Source organism: Oncorhynchus keta, chromosome 1 (assembly GCF_023373465.1).
Source record: "Oncorhynchus keta strain PuntledgeMale-10-30-2019 chromosome 1, Oket_V2, whole genome shotgun sequence".
Lineage (NCBI taxonomy): Eukaryota > Metazoa > Chordata > Actinopteri > Salmoniformes > Salmonidae > Oncorhynchus > Oncorhynchus keta.
In genome coordinates, this window is record NC_068421.1 from 20,660,495 (window position 1) to 20,683,872 (window position 23,378).

Below are 23,378 nucleotides of genomic sequence, written 5' to 3' on the forward strand. Positions count from 1 at the left end.
ATTTAGATTAGTATTTTGATTAACCACATGACAATGATTTTGAGATATGAAGACATTATTATAAATAAATGAAACTGTTCCATAAAAATCTGCATATGAAAACTATAATGGGCACGCAGATCAGTAGAAATTGTGAAATAAATTGAGAGAAAGGTTGCCGACTCCCCATGTAGCCTATTACCGGCAACTTCAGGAGAGCAATGGCAGAATCCAGCAGGAGCGGGAGGAGAATGGTTGGGTCAGGTACATTTTTTTCCCCTCTGGTTATCTAGATATCTGGCTCTCTCTTGTGTCTTATTTCAACACTCAGTTTAAAGTATCAGACAAGCTCAATGCGTATATAGTTTATTTTATTAAAACACATACGTTTAAACATTTCGACCAATCAATTGGTTGAAAGAACTGATTACTTTCAGTCACCAAGATTTGTCTTGTCGGGGACAGCCCTGGTGTGTGTGAGTGTGATCCTACAGTCCTCATTACTAAGGCTTGACAGATTTGTGTAAGTGGGTCGGGTCTCTGTGAAAGGAATGAGATAGCCAGTAACCAGCCAATGGTTGATTGGTATTTGGTGTGTGTTCTGTGCGTCTTCCATGTCTGATTTGGGCAGATGGTATCCTGCAGGGAACAGGAACTACAGAGCAAGCACTGTGGCTTTGCCCCCTGCCTCCCATCGACCCACACGCCAGGCCACTCTTCTACCTCCTTGCCATCTCCCTACCCCGTGTCGTGTGTGTGTGTGTGTGTGTGTGTGTGTGTGTGTGTGTGTGTGTGTGTGTGTGTGTGTGTGTGTGTGTGTGTGTGTGTGTGTGTGTGTGTGTGTGTGTGTGTACATGCACACGGCCACCACCCACCCCCCCATCACTGTAAGCAAACGCTGACATTTGGATGACCTTGTCACTCGACGCTCCCTCCCATGTGTGTGTCTCCTGCAGGCTAGGCAATGCGTGGAGCAGGATGTTTTAATCATTTCTATCGACTGACGTTTGGATTACAGACCTGGGGACAGTAGGGACAGCATAGGGAGAGGAGGGAGGGGTAGGGGAGTGATGGGGGATGTGGGTTAGAGGATGGTGGTGGGGTCCAAGCCAAAAGGGATCATGTTTCCTGCCACCAGTGCAGTCCCAGGACACATTGTGCCATCTTGCGGTTGAAGTTGGAGGGAGGGGGGCTTGACGGTAGTCTCAAAAAGTGTATGACGCTCACAGAAATGCAGTGGTAGGAAATATATTAACATCTGGGGTTAATCTTACACCCCCAACAACCATGCTGGTCCTCTACTTGCAGGGTGGCTGTTCATCTGAACCCCCTCTCCCTGATTCTCACAATTCTATATGTATTGCGATTCGATACTGTGTATTTATTATGATTTGATGTTGCAAAAATATTGCTCACCATACGTCTGCTGCAGAGTGACGAGAGAGTCATGAAAACAAATTGGCTCTCTATTTAAAAGAATATGGAGAACAAGCTTTGAGTTTTGGTGGAGGTACAGCAAACTACCATAAAAATAATATTGTGATATTGTCAAAACAATATGATACAGTATATCATCAAAAATAATATCCTGTAATGTAACTGGATTCCCCCCCATTACTACCAACCATGCTCTACCTGCAGGGTGGCTGTTCAGTGGCTGATTTGCATCTTTCTGTGGATGATTATTCACAAGTTGACCTCATTCAGTACATAACATCTCTGTAAAAGCCCTGGTTTTAGCTGTTCCTTCAGGTGCAAGTTCAACGCTTACAAGATGCAGCCAGAGGTCAACACACTCTTGGAGTTTTTGTGGAGAGTTTGGGGAGCTACGTAATTCACGTAAGAGGACAGGCTCTTTGTGAAGATAAGAGAGGTGGAGAGAATGAAGCATCACAGAGAGCCCCTGCCCTCTTCTCATCCCCCCCATTCGTTTCCCTCTGGAGGAAGTGAAGGACCTGCGAGAGGAGGGTGAGAGGTTGACCAAGGAGCTTTGAAGAGGGAAGAAGGGGTTCCTTTTTACGCAATGGGGGTCTGGGGTTTTGGAGCTTGGGAGGGAGGGATGGGGGGAAGAGAGAAGTGAAACATGGCAGGAGGAGGAGCGAGTGCCATTTTTGAAGACAAGGTTTTCCGAGCTGCATCAGCAACGTCATTACATCTGTTTGTTCTCCCAGACAGCGAGAACGTCCACAGAGAAGTACAGGCACTCGGGCTGCTTCTCACTAACCTAATGTAGATTCCTCTCCTCATCTTCTCACTAACCTAATGTAGATTCCTCTCCTCTTCTTCTCACTAACCTAATGTAGATTCCTCTCCTCTTCTTCTCACTAACTTAATGTTGTCAGCGATTGGGTGCAGAGATGTAGCGGAGTTTTGAGGTTTTGAGCAACACAACGGAGTTTACTCAAAAAGTCAAGCAAAAATTCCAATTAGGAACAAACATACACACTAACACATACAACAACCACTAAAGACAACAACAATCACGGACAGAACAGAAACGTATACCAGAGTGTTAAATAAGGTAATAATACAGACAAAACAAAACGAAACTGAAACATGGATCGGTGGTGACTAGAAAGCCGGTGACTAGAAAGCCGGTGACGTCGACCGCTGAACACCACCCGAACAAGGAGAGGGGCCGACTTCTGCGGAAGTCGTGACAGTACCCCCCCCCCCGTGCGCCGACACCGGCGTCGGTACGACCCGGAGGACGGGACGCAGGGCGATCCGGTTGGAGACGGTGAAACTCCTGGAGCAATGAAGGATCTAGGATGTCCTCCGCCGGTACCCAGCATCTCTCCTCCGGGCCGTACCCCTCCCACTCCATGAGGTACTGAAGGCCCCTTGCCCGACGCCTTGAGTCCATGATGGCTCGTACGGTATACGCCGGGACCCCCTCGATGTCCAGAGGGGGCTTAGGAACCTCCCGCGCCTCAGACTGCTGGAGCGGACCAGCCACCACCGGCCTGAGGAGAGACACATGGAACGAGGGGTTAATGTGATAATCAGGGGGGAGTTGTAACCTATAACAAACCTTGTTCAGTCTCCTCAGGACTTTAAATGGCCCCACAAACCGCGGACCCAGGTTCCGGCAGGGAAGGTGAAGGGGCAGATTTCAGGTCGAAAGCCAGACACGATCCCCCGGTGCATACACCGGGGCCTCATTGCGGTGGCGGTCGGAAATCGCCTTTTGCCTCCTGACGGCCCATTGTAGCCACACATGGGCAGCGTTCCATGTCTCCTCTGAGTGCCGAAACCATTCATCCACCGCAGGAGCCTCAATCTGGCTCTGATACCATGGTGCCAGGACCGGCTGATAACCCAGCACACACTGAAACGGTGATAGGTTGGTAGAGGAGTGGCGGAGGGAGTTTTGGGCCATCTCCGCCCAGGGGATGTAAACCGCCTCCTCCCCCGGACGATCCTGGCAATAGGACCGCAGAAACCTATCCACATCCTGGTTGACTATTTCCACCTGCCCGTTACACTCGGGGTGAAAACCTGAGGTAAGGCTGACCGAGACCCCCAGGCATTCCATAAACGCCCTCCAGACTCTAGACATAAATTGGGGACCCCGATCAGAAACTATATCCTCAGGCACCCGGTAGTGCCGGAATACGTGGGTGAACAGGGCCTCCGCAGTTTGTAGAGCCATAGGGAGACCGGGCAAAGGAAGGAGACGGCAGGACTTAGAAATGGTTCCACCACGACCAGGATCGTGGTGTTACCCCACGACGGGGGAAGATCCGTCACGAAATCCACCGATAGGTGTGACCACGGTCGTTGTGGAACGGGAAGGGGTTGTAATTTCCCTCTGGGTAGATGTCTAGGTGCCTTGCACTGTGCGCATACCGAACAGGGGGAAACATAAACACTCACGTCCTTAGCTAATGTCGGCCACCAGTACTTCCCAGCAAGGCAGCGCACCGTCCGACCGATGCCAGGATGACCAGAGGAGGGTGACGTGTGAGCCCAACAGATCAAACGATCGCAGACATCAAACGGAACGTACAGACGCCCAGCTCGACACTCAGGGGGGTGGGCTCTGCACGTGACGCCCGCTCGATGTCCACCTCCCATACCACCGGTGCCACCAGACGATAAGCTGGAATTATGGGAGTGGGATCCGTGGACCGCTCCTCTGTATCATACAGCCGGGACAGTGCGTCTGCCTTAACGTTTATGGGAAACTGGTTTGTAGGAAAGGGTGAAAATAAAACGGGTGAAAAACATGGCCCACCTTGCTTGACGAGGGTTCAGTCTCATCGCTGTTCGAATGTACTCCAGATTACGGTGGTCAGTCCAAATGAGAAAAGGGTGTCTAGCTCCCTCAAGCCAATCTTTCCACGCTTTCAGAGCCTTGACAACAGCCAACAACTCCGGTCCCCCACATCATAGTTTTGATCCGCCGGGCTGAGCTTCTTCGAAAAGAATGCACAGGGGCGTAGCTTTAGTGGCGTACCCGAGCGCTGAGACAGCACAGCCCCTATCCCTGCCTCGGACGCGTCCACCTCAACTATGAACGCTAAGGAGGGATCAGGATGAGCCAGCACGGGAGCTGAGGTAAACAGAGCCTTCAGGTGACCAAAAGCCCTGTCCACCCCAGCTGTCCACTGCAGTCGCACCGGTCCCCCCTTCAGCAGTGAGGTAATGGGAGCCGCTACCTGACCAAAACCCTGGATAAATCTCTGATAGTAGTTGGCAAACCCCAAAAAACGCTGCACCTCCTTTACCGTGGTTGGAGTCGGCCAATTACGCACGGCTGATATGCGGTCATTCTCCATCTATACCCCTGATGCTGAAAAGCGGTACCCTAGGAAGGAGACGGACTGTTGGAAGAACAGACATTTCTCAGCCTTGACGTACAGGTCATGTTCCAACAGTCGACCAAGCACCCTGCATACCAGGGACACAAGCTCGGCGCGTGTAGCGGAGTATATTAGAATGTCATCTACAAAGGATTGGAAGACTGATGGAGCATTTAAATGGCCCCACAAACCGCGTCCCAGCGGTCCAGACGTCCGCGGGAGGCCATCAGGTTATCCAGCCGGATAGACAAGTCCACCAGCTGGTCCAGGTTGAGAGCGGTGTCCCTGCAGGCTAGCTCCCTACGAACATCCTCTCGTAAACTACACCTGTAATGGTCGATCAGGGCCCGCACGGCATGACGAGGTACTCATAATGCCCAGAAGTGGTGCTAAATGCTGTCTTCCACTCATCTCCCGCCCGGATACGCACCAGGTTATAAGCGCTCCTGAGGTCCAAATTTGTGAAGAAGCGCGCCCCGTGTAATGACTCGGTCATACTGGCTATGAGCGGTAGCGGGTAACTGTATTTTACCGTTGTCTTATTTAAACCTCGATAATCAATACACGGGCGCAAACCTCCATCCTTCTTCTTCACAAAAAAGAAACTCGAGGAGACAGGTGAGATGGAAGGCTGAATGTATCCCTATCCCAGAGATTCGGTGACATATGTCTCCATAGCCACCGGTTCCTCCTGTGACAGGATACACGTGACTCCTGGGAAGTGCAGCTTCTACCAAGAAATCTATCGCACTATCCCCCTGTCAATGGGGTGGTAATTGAGTCGCCTTGTTTTTACAGAAGGCGAGTGCCAAATTGGCATATTCGGGGGGAATGTGCATGGTGGAAACCTGGTTTGGACTTTCCACCGTAGTGGCACCTAAGGAAACACCTGCACACCTCCCTGAACACTGACAGGACCATCCCTTGAGAGCCCTCTGTTGCCACGAAATAATAGGATCATGAGAGGCCAACCAGGGAAGACCCAACACAACAGGAAACGCAGGAGAGTCGATCAGGAAGAGACTAATTCTCTCCTCGTGACCCCCCTGCGTTCTCATAGCAATGGGCGCTGTGACCTCCCCAATTAGCCCCGACCCCAAAGGACGATTATCTAAGGCATGTACAGGGAAGGGCACATCAACAGGAACAATAGAGATCCCTAATCTAAGTGCTAAGGAACGGTCAATAAAGTTCCCAGCTGCGCCTGAATCTACTAGCGCCTTATGCTGGGAATGTGGGGAGGTAACCACATGTGTGCAACAGAGGGATCTGGGTGAGTTGTGTGCCTACTCACCTGGGATGACCCACCAGTGCTCCGCCTGCTACCTCGACTTCCTGGAGAACCACTCTAGCACCGACCAGCAGTGTGCCCTCTGCGGCCATAGCTGGTACAGGGAATGGTCCCCCTCATAGCAGCCCCTCCCAACTCCATCGGTGTTGGATCCAAGGTGCTGGGAAATGGAACGGGTGGACCCTGATCCAGATGTCCGCAGGAGGCCAACAGGTTATCCAGCCGGATAGACAAGTCCACCAGCTGGTCCAGGTTGAGAGTGGTGTCCCTGCAGGCTAGCTCCCTATGAACGTCCTCTCGTAAACTACACCTGTAGTGGTCGATCAGGGCCCGCTCATTCCATCCCGCACCAGCTGCCAGAGTTCAGAAGTCCAGTGCGAACTCTTGAGCGCTCCTCATCCCCTGTCTCAGATAAAACAATCACCCTCCCGCCACTCTCCCTTCAGGTGGATGATCAAAAACTGCCCGGAAGCGGCGGGAGAAGTCCTCGTAGTCATCCAGAGTCGGGCCTTCCCTTCCCCAGATGGCGTTGGCCCACTCCAGGGCTTTTCCAGTCAGGCAGGAGATGGGGGCGCTCACTCTCTCGCGTCCCGAAGGGGTCGGCTGAACAGCTGCCAGGTAGAGCTCCAGCTGGAGTAGGAACCCCTGGCACCCGGCAACTGTTCCGTCATACGCTCCCGGGAGCGAGAGCCGAATCCCACTGGGTCCTGTCGACGGAGGGGTAGACATCGGTGTAGGTTGAGGTGCGGGTGGAGGTGATGTAGGACTGACAGGAAAGCCTCCTCTCTCCCATCTGTCCATTGTTTGCAGCACGCGATCCATGGCTGTCCCTAGACTTTGAGAAGGGCTGGCTGCACCTGCTGACTCCATTTGAACGGTCCGTGATTCTGTCAACGATTGGGTGCAGAGATGTAGCGGAGTCGGGCGAAGGACACAGGTTTTTAGCAACACAGCGGAGTTTACTCAAAAAGTCTAGCAAAAATGTCCAAATAGGAACATACATACACACTAACACATACAACAATCACTAAAGACACCAACAATAACGGACAGAACAGAAATGTATGCCAGAGGGTTAAATAAGGAACATGATATGGGAATTGAAACCAGGTGTGTGTAATACAGACAAAACAAAACTGAAACATGGATCGGTGGTGACTAGAAAGCCGGTGACGTCGACCGCCGAACACCACCCGAACAAGGAGAGTGGCCGACTTCGGCGGAAGTCGTGACAAATGTAGATTTCTCTCCTTCTCACTAATGTAATGTAGAACTAAACTAATGTAGATTTCTCTTCATCTCACTAGTGTAATGTAGAACTAACCTAATGTAGAACTAACCTAATGTAGAATATCTCTCCTTCTCACTAACGTAATGGAGAACTAAACTAATCTAGGTTTCTCTTCATCTCACTAACGTAATGTAGAACTAACCTAATGTAGATTTCTCTCCTTCTCACTAACCTAATGTAGAACTAAACTAATGTAGATTCCTCTCCTCTCCTTCCCACTAACCTAATGTAGATTTCTCTCCTTCTCACTAACCTAATGTAGAATTAACCTAATGTAGATTCATCTCCTCTCCTTCCCACTAACCTAATGTAGAACTAACCTAATATAGATTCCTCTCCTCTTCTTCTTACTAACCAAATGTAGATTTCTCTCCTCTCCTTCTCACTAATCTAATGGAGCTCCCTCTCCTCTCGTGTCCTAGCTGCTTCGCACTACTGTAATGGCGCTTCCTCTCCTTCTCACTACTCTAATGAAGCTTCCTCTCCTTCTCACTACTCTAATGAAGCTTCCTCTCCTTCTCACTACTCTAATGAAGCTTCCTCTCCTTCTCACTACTCTAATGAAGCTTCCTCTCCTTCTCACTACTCTAATGAAGCTTCCTCTCCTTCTCACTACTCTAATGGAGCTTCCTCTCCTTCTCACTACTCTAATGGAACTTCCTCTCCTTCTCACTACTCTAATGGAACTTCCTCTCCTTCTCACTACTCTAATGGAGCTTCCTCTCCTTCTCACTAGTCTAATGGAGCTTCCTCTCCTCATTACTCTAATGGAGCTTCCTCTCCTCATTACTCTAATGGAGCTTCCTCTCCTCATTACTCTAATGGAGCTTCCTCTCCTCATTACTCTAATGGAGCTTCCTCTCCTCATTACTCTAATGGAGCTTCCTCTCCTCATTACTCTAATGAAGCTTCCTCTCCTTCTCACTACTCTAATGGAGCTTCCTCTCCTCATTACTCTAATGAAGCTTCCTCTCCTTCTCACTACTCTAATGGAGCTTCCTGTCCTCACCTGCTCTCTTTCATCTGTACTGGTGTGAGAGAACAAGAAGGGCAAGCGCACATTCCAGGTAGACATCCACCATATCACTTCACCCCTACTCTGTTTTCAGAGCAAGCTGTAGATGAGGGAGAGAGGAGACGAGAAGAGGACACCGCTTTAGAGTCTTGGGATGCACCCTGAGTCATCCAGAAAAGGACTACAATAACTGGTCCAGTCATATGAGATGTATAGAGAACTTGAAGGAATGCGGCCCTTAGATTCTTTAGTTGTGATTTGTTCTCATATAGTCTAATGAAATAACCATGTTTTGAGGGGAAAATAGAACACACCAGGTTGCTAGCCCTCACCCACCCTGATATGGAGGCTCAGACAGGTCAATACCCCATGCCAAATGAGTTTAGAAATCAGAGAAGGGATTGAAAGCTGCTAAGCACACCCTCGCCACACTCACGCACGCACGCACACTGTGTATGTGTCACTTCCTCTCTTTCGCTCTCTCTCATGCAAACACGCACGCACACCCCCCCAACCACTCTGCTCTACCCTCGAACCACGGCAAAGCACAGTGAAGGGTTTTCTGCTGAATCAGGAAGCCTCACTGCCAGTCTGCTGTTACCTGAGCTGTCCATCTGGGTAGAGAAGTTACCAGAGGCTGCTACTCACACACTTCACTCTGCTGCTGGAGCACACACAACACACACACAATCCAAATAAACCCGCCTTCCCCTTTCTCCAAATCTTTGTACAGAACAGTCTAATATGGCGTTGACATGCTGGTTGGACCCTAGTCTCTGGCGGTTTGTTCAAGTAATTACCTACATCTTTATCGGCCCATCTCATTTTTCACCAGTCTCATCTCTTAGCTCCAGGAGGCTAGCTAGCGTTAGTAGCAGGTTTGCATGAGTAAACAGTGGAATCACATCCACTAGTCCACAGCACCATACATCCCCAGGTGCAACTCTTCCTTTCACAGTGCCCTGCTGTAGCCTGGGAATGCTTTGTTGTTGAATGGCAGATTGATGTACAACTTGTTTGTTGTGCTCTGGGCTGATTGATGGGGGCAGAGAGAGAGGGCAATGTTTGAGGGGAGGGTGTGGGAGAGGCAAGCAGCTTGCCCTGGCTGCCCCTGGTGTAAAATAGCACAGGTGGATGTGACAGCCTGGAGGTGTATTGGGTTATTGTCCTGTTGAATAACAAATGATAGTCCCACAAAGTCCAAACCAGATGGGATGGTGTATCGCTGCAGAATGCTGTGGTAGCCATGCTGGTTAAGTGTGCCTTGAATTCTAAATAAATCATAGACGGTGTCACCAGCAAAGCACCCCCACACCATAACACCTCCTCCTCCATGCTTTACGGTGGGAAATACATGCAGAGATCATCCGTTCACCCACACCGCGTCTCACAAAGACACGGCGGTTGGAATGAAAAATCTCTAGAGACCAAAGGACAGATTTCCACCAGTCTAATGTCCATTGCTCGTGTTTCTTGGCCCAAGAAAGTCTCTTCTTATTATTCCTGTCCTTTAGTAGTGGTTTCTTTGCAGCAATTCGACCATGAAGGCCTGATTCACACAGTCTCCTCTGAACAGTTGATGTTGAGATGTGTCTGTTACTTGAAATCTGTGAAGCATTTATTTGGGCTGCAATATCTGAGGCTGGTAACTCTAATGAACTTATCCTCTGCAGCAGAGGTAACTCTGGGTCTTCCATTCCTGTGGCGGTCCTCATAAGCCAGTTTCATCATCAGCGCGGTTTTTGTGACTGCACTTAAAATAAACTTTCAAAGTTCTTGAAATGTTCCTTATTGACTGACCTTCATGCCCCACATCAACATTTTTCAACCAGCACAGGCTTCATAAAATCACAAATAGCGATTTAAATAAATCACTTACTTTTGAAAATCTTCCTCTGTTCGCAATCCCAAGGGTCCCAGCTACAACATGAATGGTTGTTTTGTTAGATAAAATCCTTCTTTATATCCCGAAATGTCAGTTTAGTTGGCACCATCGATTTCTGTAATCCACTCGTTCAACATCCAGAGAAAGGAATCCAAGAAGCTGCAGCTAAACTTTGTTCAAACAAGGCAAACTATGTTTCTATTCAATCCTCAGGTACCCTAAAATGTAAATAAACTATCATATTTCATATGGAAAGAAGCATGTTAAATAGAAATGTAAAATTTGCATGCGCACATCCTCTTTGTCGCGTGCGAACAAACTGATTTTCCCCTGAGACTATTTGTATAATAACTCAAAATTCTTACTCGTTTTGGAAGAAACCAGCCTGAAACCTTGTACAAAGGCTGTTGACATCCAGTGGAAGCCATAGGAATTGCAATCTGGGAGGTAGAAAAATAATATTTTTGGTTTGTTTTTCTTTGGATTTTCGCCTACCATATCAATTATGCTATAGTCTCATACATTATTTCAACATTTCTACAAACTTCAGAGTGTTTTCTATCCAACGCTACCAATTATATGCTTATCCTGGCTTCTGGGCCTGAGTAACAGGCAGTTTACTTTGGGCACATCAGTCATCCGAACTTCCGAATACTGCCCCCTAGCCTTAAGAAGATTTATAAAGAATCTCAAATATAAAATACATTTTGATTTGTTTAACACTTTTTTGGTTACTACATGATTCCATATGCGTTATTTCATAGTTTTTATGTCTTTCATTTTATACTAGAATGTAAAAAATAGTAAAAGTAAAGAAAAACCCTTGAGTAAGTAGGTGTTCTAAAACTTTTGACCGGTAGTGTGTCTTCATACTGTACTGTCTTTGTGCATAGTGTAGTGTGTGTTGGGGGGGTTGGAGAGAGAGAGAGAGAGAGAGATAAGCACACAGCGGGGCAATCATTTGAAGGATCTCCTTGGAGGTGAAGGAGAGATATGTAAAATCGTTGGCTGTGGCTGGCTTTGATGCCACAGATAAGATCTACTGTAGGATTCAATTGAATCCACATTGCAATATGTATGCAGTAGCCCTTGACTGCTGTACAAAAACTGTACTACCATCGACAGACACTGCCTTCACAGGTAGATGCTTCTTCTGAATGTCAAAAATGTCATGTTGAATGTACAGTACATGATATCATCCAAGCTGTTTTCACAATTGTTTTAATCCTCATGTAATAAAAACAAGGCCAGCATTGAAATAGCTTTATTTGGTTAAATTGACTGTGCGTGTAACTATTTGATTGACTGTATGTAATTTCCTGTCTCTGCAGCCATCCCTTCCTGTCCTGTACACCCTGTCCAGCCAGGCTACCCACGAAGCTGTTCACCTCCTGTGCAGGATGCTTGTATTCGATCCGGTGAGTAGTGTTTGTGTATGTTTTTGTGTTGTCATGTTCAGCTGTACTTGTGAGGACCAGAAGCCTCCACAAGAATAGTAAACAAACAGAAATGTGACTTACTTGGGGACATTTTGTTAGTCCCCACAAGGAAAAAGGCTATTTCTAGGGGGTTAGTAGTTAGGTTTAGGGTTAAGGTTAGGTTTTGGGGTTAGGGAAAATTGGATTGTGAATGGGAATCAATTGTGTCCCGACAAGCTTTGGTAAACGAGAGAGAGTGTGCCTGTCTGCCTGCCTGCCTGCCTGTTTGCCTGTCTGCCTGTCTGCCTGTCTGCCTGCCTGCCTGCCTGTCTGCCTGTCTGCCTGCCTGCCTATTGGGAAATAGATCATTATACTCCACAGTAATAGGATGCCATTTCTGCCTAACCAAAGAAAAGAAACAACAATAATATCCTCATTACAAGTAATGGTTCAAAGGCTAAATGACCTGCAGATTGGACACCATATCTAGTGATGTAAAAAAGACTACTCAAGAGTTTTGGCTCCTGCTAACAGACGGAAGCAGCTTTTTGGCTTTCTGTCTAAATAACATATCTCATTTTCCTAAAACGTGCAAGTATACCTTATGGTACGAAGACAGTTTTTGCATCATTTCTGTACAGTCAACTACACTACACATTGGAAAGATATGAATTCAACATCTTCAATGGCAGGCTTTCACCTCTGGCCAGTGGCCAATCCAGAAAGATGAACAGCTAGAGTGTAAGACTGTTCCCCCAGTGCATATGTCTCCATGTCCAACCCCTAAAGTGCACTCCCTTGACCCTACTGCCCTGCAACAATATCCTCCTATCATGAGTTAGGTTGACGAGTTGACGGTTATTCACTGTCTTATGCAACAAAGGGAGGTTGATTAACTATGCCATCTTCTCTCCCCGACCCACACGTTTACTTATTCATACACTTAGGAGATGATTAAAACCAAACAATGTTGCATGCTTGTCCTACATCCGCTGTGTGTGTGTGTGTGTGTGTGTGTGTGTGTGTGTGTGTGTGTGTGTGTGTGTGTGTGTGTGTGTGTGTGTGTGTGTGTGTGTGTGTGCGTGCGTGCGTGCGTGCGTGCGTGCGTGCGTGCGTGCGTGCGTGCGTGCGTGCGTGCGTGCGTGCGTGCGTGCGTGCGTGCGTGCGTGCGTGCGTGCGTGCGTGCGTGCGTGCGTGCGTGCGTGCGTGCGTGCGTGCGTGCGTGCGTGCGTGCGTGCGTGCGTGCGTGCGTGCGTGCGCGTGCGTGCGCGTGCGTGCGTGCGTGCGTGCGCGCGTGCGTGCGTGCGTGCGTGCGTGCGTGCGTGCGTGCGTGCGTGCGTGCGTGCGTGCGTGCGTGCGTGCGTGCGTGCGTGCGTGCGTGCGTGCGTGCGTGCGTGCGCAGAAACCCTACTAGCGTTGACAGAACACAGGCGGTTGTGTTTGTTGGCATCTCCTGACTGACTGGGGAAATAAGATGTGTGCAGTAATGATTCTGAGGCTCTGTCACTAACAGATTAGGAGGAATCTGACATATGGTAATGATGGGGGCCAAATACATTGAGATATTGAGGCCTACTGTATACAGGGTTGTCTCATTGAGATCTGTAATGTGGAAATAAGCCAACCTTTCTTTTCGGGTGTCTTCTTCCAGACCAGAGGGCAGTATTTCTCCCCCCTCGTTTCAATCTGGCACATCTAAGTGGGATATTGCTGACTAGTCAGATGGTTATTCAGTTGAGGATGATTTGGTTTGATTCCAAGGTCTAGTTTTAATGTGGGGTGTCCTCGAAAGAGAGAGAATGTGCAGTAGACTGCTGTTTGAGAGCCAACAAATGCTTTATCAAACATACCATTTGATTTGGAGGGATTTCATAATCCTGTATGTATACATCAGTGTGTGTGTAGTCTGTATACATCAGTGTGTGTGTGTAGTCTGTATACATCAGTGTGTGTGTGTGTGTGTGTGTGTGTGTGTGTGTGTGTGTGTGTGTGTGTGTGTGTGTGTGTGTGTGTGTGTGTGTGTGTGTGTGTGTGTGTGTGTGTGTGTGTGTGTGTGTGTGTGTGTATACATCTGTATCTGTGTGTGTGTAGTCTGTATACATCAGTGTGTGTGTGTGTGTGTGTGTGTGTGTGTGTGTGTGTGTGTGTGTGTGTGTGTATATACATCTGTATCTGTGTGTGTGTAGTCTGTATACATCAGTGTGTGTGTGTGTGTAGTCTGTATACATCAGTGTGTGTGTGTGTGTAGTCTGTATACATCAGTGTGTGTGTGTGTGTGTGTGTGTGTGTGTGTGTGTGTGTGTGTGTGTGTGTGTGTGTGTGTACATCTGTGTGTGTGTATACATCTGTGTGTGTGTAGTCTGTATACATCAGTGTGTGTGTGTGTAGTCTGTATACATCAGTGTGTGTGTGTGTAGTCTGTATACATCAGTGTGTGTGTGTGTGTGTGTGTGTGTATACATCTGTGTGTGTGTGTATACATCTGTGTGTGTGTGTATACATCTGTGTGTGTGTGTATACATGTGTGTGTGTGTGTGTGTGTGTGTGTGTGTGTGTGTGTGTGTGTGTGTGTGTGTGTGTGTGTGTATACATCTGTGTGTGTGTGTGTATACATCTGTGTGTGTGTGTGTATACATCTGTGTGTGTAGTCTGTATACATCTGTGTGTGTAGTCTGTATACATCTGTGTGTGTAGTCTGTATACATCAGTGTGTGTGTGTGTGTGTGTGTGTGTGTGTGTGTGTGTGTGTGTGTGTGTGTGTGTGTATACATCTGTGTGTGTGTGTGTATACATCTGTGTGTGTAGTCTGTATACATCTGTGTGTGTAGTCTGTATACATCTGTGTGTGTAGTCTGTATACATCTGTGTGTGTAGTCTGTATACATCTGTGTGTGTGTGTGTGTGTGTGTGTGTGTGTGTGTGTGTGTGTGTGTGTGTGTGTGTGTGTGTGTGTGTGTGTACGTGTATACATCTGTGTGTGTGTGTATACATCTGTGTGTGTGTATACATCTGTGTGTGTGTGTGTAGTCCCTATACATCACTGTGTGTGTGTGTGTAGTCTGTATACATCAGTCTGTGTGTGTGTGTGTGTGTGTGTGTGTGTGTGTGTGTGTGTGTGTGTGTGTGTGTGTGTGTGTGTGTGTGTGTGTGTGTGTGTGTGTGTGTGTGTGTGTGTGTGTGTGTGTGTGTGTGTGTGTAGTCTGTTTACATCAGTGTGTGGCTGTGTGTAGTCTGTTTACATCAGTGTGTGGCTGTGTGTAGTCTGTTTACATCAGTGTGTGGCTGTGTGTAGTCTGTTTACATCTGTGTGTGTGTGTGTGTGTGTGTGTGTGTGTGTAGTCTGTATACATCTGTGTGTGTGTGTGTGTAGTCTGTATACATCAGTGTGTGTGTAGTCTGTATACATCAGTGTGTGTGTGTGTGCGTGTGTGTGTGTGTGTGTGTGTGTGTGTACATCAGTGTGTGTGTGTGTGTGTGTGTGTAGTCTGTATACATCTGTGTGTGTGTGTGTGTGTGTACTGTATACATCTGTGTGTGTGTAGTCTGTATACATCAGTGTGTGTGTAGTCTGTTTACATCAGTGTGTGGCTGTGTGTAGTCTGTTTACATCTGTGTGTGTGTGTGTGTGTAGTCTGTATACATCAGTGTGTGTGTGTAGTCTGTATACATCAGTGTGTGTGTAGTCTGTTTACATCAGTGTGTGGCTGTGTGTAGTCTGTTTACATCAGTGTGTGGCTGTGTGTAGTCTGTATACATCAGTGTAGTCTGTATACATCAGTGTGTGTGTAGTCTGTATACATCAGTGTGTGTGTGTGTGTAGTCTGTATACATCAGTGTGTGTGTGTAGTCTGTGTACATCAGTGTGTGTGTGTGTGTGTGTGTGTGTGTGTGTAGTCTGTATGCATCAGTGTGTGTGTGTGTGTAGTCTGTGTACATCAGTGTGTGTGTAGTCTGTATACATCAGTGTGTGTGTGTGTGTGTGTGTGTGTGTGTGTGTGTGTGTGTAGTCTGTTTACATCAGTGTGTGTGTGTGTAGTCTGTATACATCAGTGTGTGTGTGTGTAGTCTGTTTACATCAGTGTGTGTGTGTGTAGTCTGTATACATCAGTGTGTGTTTGGCCCTCCCCCAGTCTAAACGGATCTCGGCGAAGGATGCCCTGGCCCATCCCTACCTGGACGAGGGCAGACTGAGGTACCACACCTGTATGTGTAAGTGCTGCTACACCACCTCCTCTGGTCGTGTCTACACCAGCGAATTCGAGCCCGTCACCAACCCCAAGTTCGACGATGGCTTCGAGAAGAATCTGACCTCCGTCAGACAGGTCAAAGGTGAGTCTGTCGACCAACCAGCAGAGGGCAGAGTTGTACTATGGGAACTTGCCTTTTCAAGTTTTGTTGTTTTGATTATTTTATCCTCTGTTTTAGGCCTATCTATCTCATCCGTTTTTATCCCCTTCATGTTACTGGGTTCTGTTTTTCCACTGGGTTTGCATAGAGAGGCAGCTTTAGCTAAAGTTAATTAGTTTCAATGGGTGATAGATAGACATCCATCCATTGCATACATGGTGAAAGTCTTAACCTAGTATTGTGATTATTGTGAAACCGGCAGCTTTACAGACGCCTGAGGTCCTAATTGAATCCAATCAACCCTGAGACCATGTGTAGATCATGCCTCTGTGTGTTAAGGCATCTGCTTCCCAGACGAAACCGTTTGGAAGGGTTCCTGCATATATTATGATGACATTTTGTGATTTTTTTATTTTTTAGTTTAGACTTCGTGAAGGATTTTTTTCAGCTGTTCAGCCGCCACATTGTTTTTCTCGAAAGTAGCCAAAGTCTACGCCCCTTCGTTGGTGATTGGTCAATAGTAGGGATTCTTCAATAAAGTCGATTCTTCAATGAGACGACTCGTTTTCATGCACATTTTTTTCTTTGAGAAATACTGCACCAAACATTTAGTTAGATGTAAAATTACACGACTAAGTTCTCCTCTGCAAAAAGTCAACATTTATGATAGATTTCTTGAGTTATCTTGTACTGAACAAAAATATAAACGCAACATGTAAAGTGTTGGTCTCATGTTTCATGAGCTGATCCCAGAAATCTTCTATATGCACAAAAAGCTTATTTCTCTCAAATTTTATGCAAAAATGTGTTTACATACCTGTTAGTGAACATTTCTCCTTTGCCAATGCTACCAAATACTAATTGAGTGTATGTAAACTTCTGACCCACTGGGAATGTGGTGAAAGAAATAAACGCTGAAATAAATCATTCATATTCTGACATTTCACATTCTTAAAATAAAGTGGTTATCCTAACTGACCTAAAACAGGGATTTTTTACTTGGATTAAATGTCAGGAATTGTAAAAAACTGAGTTTAAATGTATTTGGCTAAGGTGTATGTAAACTTCTGACTTCAACTGTAAATACCATGTGTTTATAAGTGAAAATCTACACTTCAAAATAGCTCTTTACCAAATTAAAATGCAAGCCCTAAATACTGTATAACACAGTAAGTTAGCCCCGGTTAAAAGGCTTACTTTGAAACTCTGTGTAACTGTAGAGAACGTGTTCGGTCCATCTCCCTGAGTCTGACTCTGTCTCTGTCTTTCACAGAGATCATTCACCAGTTCATCCTGGAACAGCAGAAGGGGAACAGAGTGCCGCTCTGCATCAACCCACAGTCAGCCGCTTTCAAAAGCTTTATCAGGTAAAACTAGAGGCCTCTGCCGGTGGATACCACCAGATTCTTCATTGTTTGGATTTTTGTACTTAAGCTACAGTAGTTTGAAAGCCACTTCTTAGAAACTTGATAGCTTGATAGCTTGTTAGATGACATTGACCCTACTTGACCTGGTCCTGTGAGCATGTCCGCTTACCTTCCCTTACCATAATCTGCCACACCTTGATACCTGTGTCCTTCTGTGTCACAATGAGTAACAGTAACAGTCCATTGCATTGGCCAGCTTTCCTCACTGTCAACCAATAAAAGTCTCTTTCTCCTTGTAGTTTGTTATTACCGGCCTAAAACATCTGATTTGTGAGTTTTCCTCCTACCTCCAGCCTGCCAGCCAACATGCTGAGAGTTATTGTGAAGGATTTGGTGCAATAGTTAATAGCTTTTTCTGCAGGTTCTCTGCAGTAGATGCATGCTGCTCATTAAACAGAAAGTGGTGGCGCGGCAGTGACAGTGACTGACCATATCTTTCCATCTCTCCCTGTCCCCTCATCTATTTCCGTCTCCTCTTTTGTTCTTTCTTTCACTCGTCTCCCTCAATGTTTCTCTCTCGTCTCTCCCTGACAGTTCCACTGTGGCCCAGCCCTCTGAGATGCCCCCATCCCCCCTGGTGTGGGAATAGCTGCTGTCTGGGCCACGATCCGGCCGCGCGCTGGACTACTGAGGACAACAAGAAGAAACCCCAACCTGTGTAGCATTTCACTGGAGTCTAGGACTAGCAATGTCCACTGTGTGTGTACTGTAATACTAACTATGAAGTTTTAAAATGAACCCAACCAACCACTGCTGACTGGGTTATGGAGGGACTTTTACAGTGTGCTATGTATGCAAGTGTCTGCCCACACTGCTCTGTAGATGCAAAGCCACAAATGGATGCACACACACATGTGCATACAAACATTGTGCAGAGCTGGTATAAGGGCCAACCTCGTGGGCTTGAAAGTGTGTGTGTAAAGCCAGGGATGAGACAGTATTCTGCAGAGAGTCCTCGTAGTCTCTGCCTGCAGTCCCAGAGGGCAACGTACAGCTCCCGTCCACTTCCATACATACATAGTCATCACTTATTTATTAAAGGAGGGAGACGCGTTCTGGAAGGGTGTTATTTTTATATATAGCACAGGATTTAAGACACGCTAGTTAACCCCCCCTCCCTCAGAAATCATAACGTTCAATTAGAGATGATTCTTTTTATATATAGCACAGGATTTAAGACACGCTAGTTAACCCCCCCCTCCCTCAGAAATCACAACGTTCAATTAGAGATGATGCTTTTTATTTATTTGTGGTGTACTGTTAAACAGTTTAGTCAGAGGGTTTCATTGTTTGTTTTGTCCCCCCAAAAATCCTGCTCTATTGCTGTTTGTTCTATGCCTGCTGTCCCCTGGGTTAGAAGTCAGTATTTGTGAAGAGATGTGTGCTCTGCATGCCACTTGGTTGCGATACGTATGGCGAGAACCCCTCATCCGGCACACACACTTGCATGACTAACCCAAATATGGGCATGTGGAAGTATGGTGCTGTGTCAGTATTAGCTGGGTAAAATGTGGTAACCCTGGAATGTGGTTGCATCAAAAAATAGGCTATTAGTGGGAAAGAAGCGCCACTGAGAGCTGAAGAGATCCTCCGCTCTGGGTACAGTAACATGACAGAGAGAAAGTAGTTTCGGGTACATATTGACATTGTGGTATTCAGAAAAGATTTTGTGCTACAGGAACAAGAAGGCCATGTTGGGGTGCTACTTGGTCGTTGCGTTTTCTATCTGGAGACTCTGAGAGACCGAATGAATCTGCTGTTGAACGTCCTGTACCATATGAACAGGCATGTTAAGAGTGTAAGGGATACAGATATTCACTGGTTCCCCTGCCATGTCTTCTGAATATATAGTCCTACCAAACACTGCGTGTCCATGTTCTGTCAATACCTCGTTAAAGACAGACAAGCAGAATGATACGAAGATCAGCCAAACCAAAATCATTTCATTATTCTGAAGAGAAAGTGAAACCAAGATTTTTTAAAATCTAGATGTTTGATGATACGGGGATGCTGCCCATCTGGAAGATGCTGATTTATTCCATAGGGGGGCGTGTTGCTTATACGTGTGTCCTGTCTCGTGCAAATTATTATGTTTAACTAACTACAGTGACTTTAATTGGTGAGGGGGTGTCACCTTATCAAGGGAATGGTGTCAAAGAGAGAGATATTTCCCATCCATGAATAAGGTGAATGAATAATTTAGCCAGTAATATCAGGTCTACTTTAAGCCTCACTCCCCATAGCGATGTTTCATGTCACCTACACAATAAAATAAACTCGCAGAAGAAAACTATTTCATATATTTTTAGATGATTATTTTCTATTTATTTCAGTCAATGGAATATGATATGTCAATAGGTGAAAAACAAATGGATTTAAAACTAAATCTACAATGGAGGAAAAATACTAATAAATGAAAACTCAAAACAATACTGCTGTATAGGTGTATTAGCCTGCACATTTTTAGGGCTGTGTATTTTATTTTATTTTTGAGACTTGCGTGTGTATATATTTTATTTGGCCTTTTTTTTATGTTTTCCCTTGTACACGAGTGTGTAGAAGACATAAATAATCCCCCCAAAAATGATTCAGAAAACAAAATGAAAAAACACATAACCAATTATGTTAATTGTGTCTTGTGTGCACTGCAGAGCTGTGGCTATATTGAAGTAGAAGGCTTTTTTCTTATTATTATTATTATTATTTCTACCTTAGAGAAACACTTTACTATTGTGTGTATATGTATATAAAGAATTACAATGTTGCTCTCTACCTCTTGAGCTCTATTACTTGGTTTGTTTACCTCCACAAATGTATCATTTCATGTGGATAATTAAAAATAAAACTTGAATGTCCCTTACAGCTTTTATATATATATAAAATATATATATATATATAAAACAGCTAGTTTTCTTTTTCACTCATTTGAAAAACTATTTTAAATTTGCCAGAGGTAGGATTCATCATGTCGTATTAAAATACCCTGTCAATAGCCAAGCAATTCCAGACTGTTAGTTGACGTTGAGTCATATATTTGATAGGCTATGACCCTCCCCGTCTCCCTGTGTAATATCTGTGTGTGAAGAGATTTTGTGTTGAAATGAAGTACAAAAACCCACTGATACAAATTTTTAGATATACACAAATAATAACAAAGCAGACAGAAATATGATGGTGGTGCTGTGAGAGAGACGAACTTGAACTCTGCAACTGATATTTGGGCAAAATTTGGATAGGTACTACTTGTGCTGTCACACATTTTTATAAGACATTTGAAGTTTATACTCAGAGGTAATGTAATTTGAATACAATTTATGATAAATATATCTATAAAGCTCTGCTTACAAGGACCTTAAAAGCCAATGTGAAGTTGAGACCGGAAATGACTCCTCGGATGTGCTCAAGTGTGTGTTGGGAAAAATGTCCGGTCTCTAACAGTGTAGATTTGAAGTACAGTGGTGAAACTCATTAAATGTGACATTTTAAAGAACTTCAGTGCTGTGGCTCTTGTTATTCTTCTTCCAACTTCAGTATAGACCTAGACTGTTATGTACATCATGTGTTATACGTAATGTCTGAATTCATTCTGGTTGATTGTGTTGCTCAGTTGGTAAGCATTGATCTTGCAAGGCCAAGGTTGTAGGTTCGACTTACTTCTTACTCTTATCCAAAGCAACTTACAGTATCTGCTAAATGACCAAAATGTAAAATTGTGTGATTATTTCATGAGTTTTACTGCCACCCACTGGAGTACATTAGCTTTAACAGTCTAAGCAATTCCAAAACTTGTGAGCACACTGATATACAATCAAATCACACATTGCTTTCACATTGGATTTGACCCTTTTATGTTCCATTGAGGGCAAGTGTATATCAATACAGACAGAATCTCAATTATTGTCCATATGATAGGTGCTCTGTGCAAGTCCAACCACAACACACCTTATTGTCTATGATACTGTATGTCTGAAGCAGTAAATGAAGACAATTTCTTGAGAAAAATAAAGAATGTTGAACATTGTTTGAAGCTATAGTTGCTTATTCATTGAATAGGTCTGGAGGATACTAGAGCATAATATAATTATTATACATCAAATGTTGAACCCTCCTTAAAGGGACAAATGAATCCACGTGTAGGAGATTTTTTAATTCTAGGCTATAATATGGTATTGAGGATGGTCAAACTGGTCACCAGCTTCAGTTGGTCAAATTGTGTTTTCCAGCAGGTTTGGAGAGAGAGAGGTCATGGAATGTAAGACTTGTGGGTACACGGTTTGTGTTAGGACGTAGACGAACACCGTCCAGGATATACTTCCACACTCCATTCCCCTAGGGGGCAGCAGCAACCTTATCCAGGTGTTGAACATGGTGGGTAAACAAATCAGGTGCTGCCAATTAGGGTGATATTCAACCAGTGTACCAGTTGGCAAGCCGTGAGGCTGTTGGGTTTGTTTGGTGGCCGTAAGGCCTTTCGTTTGGCTTTTGAATCTTTAGTTTGGGCATGTCTAAATGTCTTGTATTTTTCCTTTTTGTACATGTTTAGTCACCATCTGAACCAACAATAATCTGATTGGACTGGCTGACCATGAGGTCAAGAGAGACAGAGCTGGCCCTGGAAGGTTGCTGTCTCCCTAGGCACAAACTGTATGCTGACAAAAAATGCACACATTCATTCAGGTTACAGACCATGTAATTAGGCCAAGGACCATTAGACAAAGAGAGTCCAACAATATCTGTAGTCTGGTTATTGGATTCATAACAGTGAGACCTTGATGGATTAGAGCATTAACAGGTCTAATGTTGTGAGATAAGATAAGTGCATGAGGGGTGGGGATTGGCATAGTTTGTTTTGGGAAAATATTAATACGAAGACAAATTCAGTTGTTCGGCATGTATTATAATAATGTATCGTCCGATTATCTTATCAGAAGTTTACCAAATGTCTTAACCCATTCATGACCCCCAAGGACAAAGCTGGTTGAAATGAAGTGTTGTGTTGGATAAATAAATTACAAAAACCGACTGATGGGTTTTGGGTAGGTATCAAAACATCTGCCAGGCTGATCCTCAACACTGGAGCTCCCCAGGGGTGCATGCTCAGTCCCCTACTGTACTCCCTGTTCACCCACGACTGCATGGCCAGGCACGACTCCAACACCATTAAGTTTGCAGACAACACAACAATGGTAGGCATGATTACCAACAACGACGCGACAGCCTATAGTGAGGAGATCAGAGATGGCAATTGCTCGGCCTACGACCGCAAGGCACTTCAGAGGGTAGTGCGTACGGCCAGTACATCACTGCGGCAAAGCTGCCTGCCACCCAGGACCTCTACACCAGGCGGTGTCAGAGGAAGGCTCTAAAAATTGTCAAAGACCCCAGCCACCCCGCTTCTCAACAGTTTTTACCCCCAAGCCATAAGACTCCTGAACAGGTAACCAAATGGTTACCCGGAATATTTGCATTGTGTGACTCCCCCAACCCCTCTTTTACGCTGCTGCTACTCTCTGTTCATCATATATGCATTGTCACTTTAACCATACCTATATGTACATACTACCTCAATAAGCCTGCCTAACCAGTGTCTGTATATAGCCTTGCTATTGTTATTTTCAAATGTCTATTTACTGTTGTTTTATTTCTTTACTTACCTACAGACACACACACACACGTTTTTTCGCACTATTGGTTAAAGCCTGTAAGTTAGCATTTCACTGTAAGGTCTACCTGTTGTATTCGGTGCACATGACAAATAAACTTTGATTTGATGGTGACTGTCATGTAATTGTTAGCATCTACATCAATTCAATTATTTATGTCCTTTCTGGAGTACACTTCATCCGGGTTAAGGTAGGGTTTTGCTGAGCTAGGCAGTCATTGTTAATAAGAATTTGTTCTTAACTGACTTGCCTAG

At 45.4% G+C, this 23,378-nt stretch overlaps 1 protein-coding gene across 1 annotated transcript in view; it reads left to right on the forward strand.

Moving 5' to 3' along the window:
• The window catches only part of LOC118394472 (serine/threonine-protein kinase NLK), a 92,973-nt gene extending 72,022 nt beyond the window's left edge, over positions 1-20,951 (forward strand). The window contains exons 8-11 of the mRNA XM_035787724.2: positions 11,601-11,687; positions 15,818-16,016; positions 17,308-17,401; positions 17,996-20,951. Coding sequence (XP_035643617.1) covers positions 11,601-11,687; positions 15,818-16,016; positions 17,308-17,401; positions 17,996-18,050 — 435 coding nt within the window. The 3' untranslated portion in view covers positions 18,051-20,951. The remainder of the gene's footprint in view (positions 1-11,600; positions 11,688-15,817; positions 16,017-17,307; positions 17,402-17,995) is intronic.
• Positions 20,952-23,378: the final 2,427 nt, after the last annotated feature.